The sequence below is a fragment of the Rhopalosiphum maidis genome, chromosome 1 (genome assembly GCF_003676215.2).
Source record: "Rhopalosiphum maidis isolate BTI-1 chromosome 1, ASM367621v3, whole genome shotgun sequence".
Taxonomy (NCBI): Eukaryota; Metazoa; Arthropoda; class Insecta; order Hemiptera; family Aphididae; genus Rhopalosiphum; species Rhopalosiphum maidis.
Window position 1 is genome coordinate 66,764,812 of NC_040877.1, and position 9,125 is coordinate 66,773,936.

At 25.3% G+C, this 9,125-nt stretch overlaps 2 protein-coding genes across 4 annotated transcripts; one reads left to right on the plus strand and one right to left on the minus strand.

The window, feature by feature from the left end:
* Positions 1-2,474: 2,474 nt before the first annotated feature.
* LOC113552460 (40S ribosomal protein S28) lies at positions 2,475-3,883 on the plus strand. Its single transcript, XM_026955341.1, has 3 exons — positions 2,475-2,626; positions 2,690-2,899; positions 3,756-3,883. The coding sequence occupies exon 2, from the start codon at positions 2,701-2,703 to the stop codon at positions 2,896-2,898; it is 198 nt and encodes a 65-aa protein (XP_026811142.1). The 5' UTR covers positions 2,475-2,626; positions 2,690-2,700; the 3' UTR covers position 2,899; positions 3,756-3,883.
* A 532-nt stretch (positions 3,884-4,415) lies between these two features.
* Positions 4,416-7,557, minus strand: LOC113552436 (translation initiation factor eIF-2B subunit beta). Of its 3 annotated transcripts, XM_026955325.1 has the most exons (10): positions 7,356-7,557; positions 6,937-7,013; positions 6,736-6,822; positions 6,364-6,493; positions 6,125-6,273; positions 5,891-6,047; positions 5,635-5,829; positions 5,381-5,574; positions 5,205-5,306; positions 4,416-4,434 (listed from the first exon to the last, which is right to left on the minus strand). In XM_026955325.1, the coding sequence occupies exons 1-9, from the start codon at positions 7,389-7,391 to the stop codon at positions 5,219-5,221; spliced, it is 1,113 nt and encodes a 370-aa protein (XP_026811126.1). In that variant the 5' UTR covers positions 7,392-7,557; the 3' UTR covers positions 4,416-4,434; positions 5,205-5,218. The 3 variants fall into 3 exon arrangements, with proteins under 3 accessions (XP_026811126.1, XP_026811120.1, XP_026811133.1); XM_026955319.1 differs by lacking the exon at positions 4,416-4,434 and having other exon boundaries at positions 5,130-5,306; XM_026955332.1 differs by lacking the exon at positions 4,416-4,434 and having other exon boundaries at positions 5,219-5,306; positions 7,072-7,555.
* Positions 7,558-9,125: the final 1,568 nt, after the last annotated feature.

Here is a 9,125-nt window from a genome sequence, read left to right on the forward strand (position 1 = left end):
GGCAACTGTCTCTGTTGCCCCTACGGTAACTACGCTACTGCTTGCCTATAAGTTTTTAGTTGACCGGTTGACGCCCGATCTTTTTTAACAATTTTAATTACCCTTTGTATATAATGTTTTCTGATTTGGTTTTGTATAGTTTATATGTATGGGGAAAAGTATGGGCAATGGGTATTTTTAATTTCATACATTAGTATTTACTTAGTAAAGTATCTATTTCTTCTATAGGATTTTGCATAAGACAATAAGCTAAACAATTGATCACTGAACAGTACTAATGACTAATCTATACTAATTTATAAAATGATAGCGTTTGTTTGTATGTTCGGGATAAACTCCAAAAATACATATTCAATTGTGGTGCAGTTTTATAAAAATTAAAGAGGACATCACAGAGAAGGATATAGGCATACAATTAGTCCGATAAAGTTAATATAAAATTAATTATTAAAATAATTATAAATTGTATACCTAAATATATTATTGGGGCTCGCGGGTTTCCAGCTACCTGTAACTTGACCTTTTTTCTTTTGTATGTGTTTTATCGACGAGTAGATATGAATAATTGTTCTGAGACGTCTCTGTTTAGTTAGCAAAAATCACTCGAAGAGACGAGTTCTTTGGTATATGTCAGTGGTGGACTGGTGGCCCTGCAATATACGGGCGAACCGGTCGGTCGCCCAAGGCACCGGAAGCGCATTTGTAGGTGCTCAAAAAATTGTAAAAACTTATGATGTTTTAGTAAAAAAAAATTTTAAATAATGGTGTGTAATAATTACTTTTCTCTATAATAATAAATTGTTATATATTTAATCTATATTTTTAAAGGCGCCATAATATCTTGGGCCGGCACTGTATAATGTTTCGCTTATACTAAAATGTTAGTATGGAATTAATTATTTAATTAATCTATACTAATAAAGGACATCACAGAGAAGATTTTAGGTATACATTTAGTCCAATAAAGTTAATAAATAATTAGTTATTATTAATTAAAACTTGGGCAGAGCCGAGACGGGTATGCTAGTTTTATAACTAAAATGATTAAGTAATATTAATAAATCAAAATATAATATACATCAGAACTATATTAAAACAGTATTTAGGTAAATATATGTTAATATTTAATAAGTATTAGTAAAATAATCTTAACTAAATGTTAATTTACAATATTAAGTAAATAAATAATTCTGGTTCATTTAATATTAACTTACAATATTGATAATTGTAAAAAATGTATCCTTAATCACTACATAATATTTAATCAACATTTATATTTTTTAATGTTTAAAAATAAATATTTGCTTAATATTAATTAAATGATAGTTTGTTAATAGTTCATAAATAAATATTAAAGCAAATAAGTATAGTAGTGTAATTTAAAATAAATATATAACATTTAAGCTAAAGCAATAAAAACATTTAAAACATTAACTGAATTGAAGAAAGCTTAAATAAATACTTATAAGTTTATAACCTATAGTGTTAGTAATGCATTGGCGAAAAACCTACTAAGTCTATGTAGGTATATTTAATTATTTTTTATGAAACTTTTTTCGATGCTTTCTATTAAATCCATCACACATTATTATATATTTCTACACACTACAGTACATTTTTTAAATGAATCATTGATTGGGTCATGTTTTGTTAACACTTCAAAAGTTTCTTTTTTTCTTAATTTTGATTTTCGTAACTATTTCAATAGTAATGTCTAACTCTACTTCATTTTTGTCAATGAGACAATAAATTACTCTATTTTATTATTAGCTCCGCCTGCCACCCTTCAATAGTATCGGAGAACTCAGGCGACCGCTGTTTTCTGCGCTGCTGATCGACTACAAGCTGAACACTTTGACGTACGTGTCTTTAATCATGGTTTGTGCCAACCGGCAACCACATTATCTCGATGAATTAAAATTGACATAAATATATGACAACCTATTTGTGCAACTTACTGATCACTGCAGTAATGTACCTATTTTGCCTAACTATTCGCCGGATAACACTATGTGTGAAGTATGTAAAACAATATATTATTTGTATTTATATTTTATGTATAGGTACTTTATTTCATATTTATCAATGTTTACAATGATTTTCAGTGTAGTCTTTAACGTAGGTGGTAGGAACACTAAGTACTAAATATATTATTATTTTTTCGATTACAATAATAATAATAAATTAATAATAAACTTTAATATACATTATTTTTTTATTATTAAAATATCAATAATAACTGTGAAATCCATAATAAATTGTTTCTTATAATATTTTGAATTATTATTTTTCTCGTGCATATTATTTGATGGATAAATAAAGCCGGGCCGCATATTAATAATTGAAACTTCGTCGAGAATCTAAAATGTAATATTCATGAAACGGTCACACTGAATATTGCAATTTGAACCTTTTTATGTTTTATACAATAACCAGGGTTCCCGTTACGGTTATCAAATCATTTTAATTTTTTTTTAGTTCCGTGTAAATGTGCAATTCTGAAATTCTATTCTTTTGAGGTTATCATTCTATCTGTCTATATTTTCAATATTTGAATTTTGACTTTATTTGGTTTATAGTAAAATAAATTCAAATTCAAATATTTCTATTTAATTTTTCAACTGAGGTAAGATATTTTTCGTTAAGTTCTTATTTATATTTTTATCTGATGTTTATTTGTTGGTCACAGAATTTAAAAAAATGGATAAACCAGTAGTATTATCTCGAGTTTTGAAGGTTTTGGGTCGTACAGGATCGCAAGGTCAGTGTACACAGGTTAAAGTAGAGTTCATCGGCGAACAAAATCGACAAATCATTAGAAATGTTAAGGGACCTGTTCGTGAAGGGGATATTCTTACACTCCTCGAATCTGAAAGAGAAGCAAGAAGACTTAGATAATGTAAGTGTTATTTTATTTATTTAATCATTTTTCTTACATACCAGTCAAATACAAAAGAAATACATTTTGCCAATTTACAGCCTAACAAGTTTAACTCCAATGACTTGTTGGATACAAGCCTTGTAATTTCTAATGTATTTGTAAATACAATATAATTTATGCACCAATTTGCTTATACAATCACTACAATAAAAAAATAATATTTGGGTTGATCCCTAGTGGTTTGTAATACTGTTTGCTATTTGTTTCATTATATTTTATCTAATAATTTTGAAAAATAAGTCAAAAATGTAACAGTCTTATTACAGAACTTGGACATGCTCTACACATATATTCTTACAGCACAAAACATAATTAATGTTTTATTTTATTTTTTACTACAAATTATAACATCAATACATCATATTTAAGATTATAACTTCTAAAAGATAATTACTTTTAAAACGATTACTTTACAGTTTTACACTTATAACTTGAAAAAAGTATTTGGTGACCAACTTAAATGCACAAATGATTCACTATATATACTCTGTAGGCTTACAGTTGATTGACTTGGTGGGAGTAACAGTGTTCTGATCCCTGCTCAAAGAAAAATCGGTTACCACCTAGTATAAAGTTGATTAGTGTATACTTTGATCCCTTATACTTTCAATTTATACAACACTTCTAGACCTTAGTTCAATAATTATTACTTATAATTATACATTTAAATTATTTACACTGTTATATTTCAATATTGTCTATTGAACAGATTTTATTTTACCTACCTATTGGTTATTTAAAAGTATTTTTATTTTATTAACATATTCTAATATATTTTATAAATTAAACTTATATTTTAATTATTTTTTTTCAGGTTTTTAATGTGAGTATATATACAAATACAATATCTTGAACATGAATAAAAGATGATTAAAACTATGGAAACAAAAAAATGTAATTAACTTTACATTTGTACAATAAAATAAATATACGCATTAAAAATTGTTTTTATTTTTATAACCAGAAACCTAATAATTATTATAATTATAATATTTTATAACGCAATTTTTAATTAATTGCGCTCTAAGTATTATAGTTATACAGTAAGATAAAATCAAATGTTTCGAGCTGAGGATTTAGAAAAGTGGTTTTTCTATTGCAGCATTTTAGTCTAAATAAACATTGTCTATTTATTAAAAATAAATACTTAAAATTTATTTAAAATACTGTAAAACTTCGATAAGATGGAATCACTTGGTACCGCTTTGGTTTCCGTTTTACCAAAGTTCCGTCTTATTGAGATTTTACTGAATATGTTTTTAAGTTTTTGGAATAAACCTTGAAAATTTCCCAACACTAATTCTACAAGACACTGATTTAGAATATAAAATCTTTAATTTCTCAGAAAAGAAAATACTGACTAGATTTTGGCTGGTTTTGTACATCTTTTAATTATGACCACAATTAAAGATAAACCTTTAATATATATCTTTAATTGTGATTATGACTTTGTCGCTCAGTTGTGTTACATGTTTGAATAGTCATACTGTCACCTATAAGAAACATTGGCTTTTTACTTTGATAAAGATTTGGAAAATTAGGACTTACAATCATTGTATAGGCGTTGAGATGTGTAGAGTGGATATTTCATTTTAAAATGGAAAATGGTTTCAAATTGCTTAATTATCACCAGGGTTTAACTTAATTTTTTGTTAAAAATGAATTCTCCTGCATATTTGAACACTTATTTTACTATTTTTCAAAGAATGCGCGGTGGACAAAAACCGGTTAAACATTTTGCACATCCTAAAGTAGCCGACCGATGGCAACTAATCAGAAAACAATTACTAATTTTGTGGTTGGGCTGCCAGAAATATTGATGTGCGTGCATTATCATTTGAAAAATAGTATAGTTTCAAATTTATTACAACTCTTAGTTGATGTTAGAGACAATGATTTTAGGCGAAAAAAATAAACCAAACATTTTTAAAATTTATTAAACCTTCTAAACTTACAATTTTATATTAATTTTAAAAGATATAAAAAAAATATTAACTAATTTATTATTTTATTTCAAATCCAGTATGAATTTTGATTCAATTGGTTTGATTTTTAAATTAAATTATTTGGCTTTTCGTTCAGTAGACCATAAGTTAGTTATACCATTAGAGAGTATAAATATATTATGGCATTTTTGTGAAAATTATATAAGCTAACTTATGGGTTAAATAATTTGTATAATACAATGTTAATTACATTTTACAAATATATATTTTTCTTTTAAATATACAATATTAATTGTAAACACAACAGAATAACATACCATTGAGTAATATTTTATTTGTTTTGAACAGATAAATCATAATCAAGCGGATGGTATATTTCAGATAACAATCTGTAGACATATGAAGGAGAATGGCCACCACTAAAAAATAAGAAAATACTTTAAACATGTAATTGATAGTATTTAAAGCAATAATTTTTATGACAGGAATTTACTTATTTGAAATGAATAGAGTGACATTTTCAGGAGGGACATAATCATATGTAGGATTATAAACATCAACTTTTGATATTACTGAATCTGAATAATTGAGAACACCAGCTGGTGAAACAAATTCATTGAATGCATCCTGGTTGTGTGAACATAAGTAGCGTGAACTCAATTTATACATTGGTGCTAAGACTATTACCTAAATGACCGATTTACCAAATCAGTAAAAAATAAATAAACTAAAAAAATATAATATTACCGGAACAGAGTAATGAGCTGCAGCTAAAGCAACAGCATGACAACCATTGAATGTTCTAAGACCTCCATTGGCCATAACAGAATCAACCCCAATAATTACTTTATTCACTCTAGACATAATGCCAAACATTGTAGAGTCTGGAATTAAAGTTGACTGAATTTTATGTTTGGAGAGATTTAGTGCTAATTGTCTACCCTAAAAACATACCATGTCCAATAAAATATTCTAGTTATTTAACAATTTAATATTAATTCACATGATTTAAGGGGGAACATTCTGTTATGAATACTTCAAAAATTCGATCTTTAGCAGCTTCTTTTAAAAACATTTCAACTTCAGATGATTTTCCAACAGTAAGAATAATTTCATTTGAATGAATATGTTCAAGCGCTTGTTTAGAAATATCTTCATTACTTAAAAAAAATATTAAGATTTAAACTTGATATACTATAACATATATAAAGATTCAAAACTTTTTTTCTTTTTTTACCTGGATTCTATCTCTATTTGAAATTCATCTAAATGTTCAAAAATTGATAATTTAAGTTCAGGGACAATGCTGTTATAGTCATCAACATCATCTTCAGATGTAACTATTTTATGTAATGAGTCTTGTACATCAATTTCTTCTTCAGAGCTCTGTTTTATTTTTCATAAAATAAATATTTCAAATTTATTATTTACAAAATGATATTTGTTTAAAATGAATAATATATAACTAGAAATTACTTTTCTGGCAGCAGTATATTCTTCTCGAACAATGTTTAATATACGTCGAATAATATTACCAACAATAAATTGTAGTGGTAATGCTGACGTGATTTGGAATCCATATTCTCTCAATTGATTTAGTAATTCTCTAAAAATGAAAAATAAATATATTAGCAGCAAATATTAACAAATATATATGTTTACAATGCTAAACAAGTTTTAAAAGAGCCCAATATTTTATTAATTAATGTAAACAATATTCTTTAATATGTGATTGTATGATATTTGTACTTATTCTTCTCTTGGATTGAATAATTAAGATTAAAGATAAAACACATAAAAATGTATTTAAAAATAATAAAGCTGTTATTAATTAAAAATATTACTTACATAGTTGTTGACCAATTGATTGTATCAATAAAATGTCTAAAAAGCTGAATAGTTTTTTCTGCAATTGCATAATTATTTTCCCATTTTCTAAAACATATTAAATAAATATGAAAAATTGAACATTAATTAATAAACTGAATTTGACTAAACTAAATAATGTTCACTATTACAGTTCTTAAATAGTTAACATTTAACACTTACTTTATTTTAAGGTTTGAAATGTAATTGTCTATTAACATTTCATGAGTTTTTCCATCTATGTCGAGCATTTTTTTTTTCTAAATAGACAAAAGATGAATTAAAATTATTTCAGATTAAATCTAAAATTTATCATACTTGAATGAACTTTTGCTATTTGTTCTAAGATTTAATTAATAAATACTAAAAAGAGTAAAAGTTGGTGTTTGATATAAATCTTCTATTAATATTCAATACACAGAATTAATAGAATTTATTTAATTCAAATGAAGTCTCATAAATACATTCAATTATGTAGTTAATCCAATAACAGTATTACAGTAACAATCTAATAAACCTAATAAATAATGATAGTGCTAGTATCATCAACTAAACCAATAAAAAATTAATATTGTTATTGTGTGATATTTTCAATTCTGTACTTTATAGTTCAACGCGTTGTGATATAAGCGAATCATATAACGACGCAGACCACCACACCACCTTGACAATTTGTCGATTGGTCACTGTTGATCAACTATTATCTACGCTACCTCAGAACAAAATATTAAATATTTTATGGCCGGGGCCATGTGTTTCAGCACATAATAAAAGCGACATACTTTTAATACTTAGATCATATGATCTAAGGTATGGTATGACCCCATAGATCTTATACTAGTATAAGTTCTATGTATGACCACAGAATATGTGACCGTGGTTATATATTCGTCGAATATATATTATCATAACTGCATTCTCCCTGGGAATATTCATGAGTGATAACTGAAATAAATATGCAATGAGTACATACGCATGCGTAAATAACTCGACTCAATAAAATAAATCATAGAAAACGAATAAGAAAGAAATTTAGAATTCTGTGCTTAAAATTGTTTACATCATAATTACAATGCGGCCGATGCGCTTTTATTTTAAAAAAAAATAGAGTATAAATTTATATTATATTATAATAATTGCTATAATATAGATTTTTCTACTCTATATAGTATGGGAATATAGGTATTTTGAGGATTAAGTTAGCGACATTTTATATATAGAAATATAGTGAGTCAGTCCATAGGTAGTAGACCTTAATTTTCTTAACTAATAACATTAATTATTATTTACTATAAAATATAATATACACGTTGTATAAATAAATAAAATATCTGTCATCTGTTTAGGTTATTATTATTATCAATTAATAATCAAGTTGTATTATGGTAAGGATAATTGATGAAACTATGTAACTTATAATATGACCTTGTAAGCTATATGTTCACCCCCTAGAATTTTGATAAAAGATTGGCAAATGTTGACAATATAATTTTTAAAAATAATTAAGTAGTCACCACAAATAAAGGCATACATAATCATATTAAAATAATTTATCTTAAGAGGTCACTTATTAGTTATTATATCAAATATAAAAATGTATATTCAAGTTTAAAGGTACAAAATTAAGGGATTTTATATAGAGGTATAAATAATATAACATTTATAGAAAATAATTAAAAAAGTTATTAACATGCTATGTTATATAAACAATTAATGAATATCAGACTAATTATGGTATGTTTGAACATGATACTTATACGTAAAAATGTATTTTTACTTAAACTTACATTTTTTTTAGCTTCTAATAAAACACTATTACAGCTAAATAATTATGGTATTTACATCAAAATATTAAATTAAGTTATAAGTTACAAATTATAATGTATCCCAAATTTCACAATTTCATTTTTAGTGAAATTAAATATTTATTTTCATGATGTCTTGATGACTTATGATAATTTATTTGGGTTCTATTTAATTACCCATAAGGCCATAACCTACCTAATTATAACCTAACAAATGTATACAAAATAAATACTTCATATTATATGAAATTAAAATGACTTACAAATAAAAAGTATAAAAATATATCATAATATATTAATATGTTATGCATAAATTAAAATATTAACATGAAATTTTTAAATTATTGCAAAAATTGAACAGTCACAATAACATTAATTGAACATAACAATACGTTCAATATTTTTTTATTAAATTTAATAAAATACCCAGTCACCCAAAAAACTTCTACACATTAGAAGATAAAATAAAACATCACCACTTGGTTCATAATACTCATAATAAATTATTTTATTTTATGATTTCTAAAATATATTCGTAGATATGAAATATTTTTTACAATAAACATA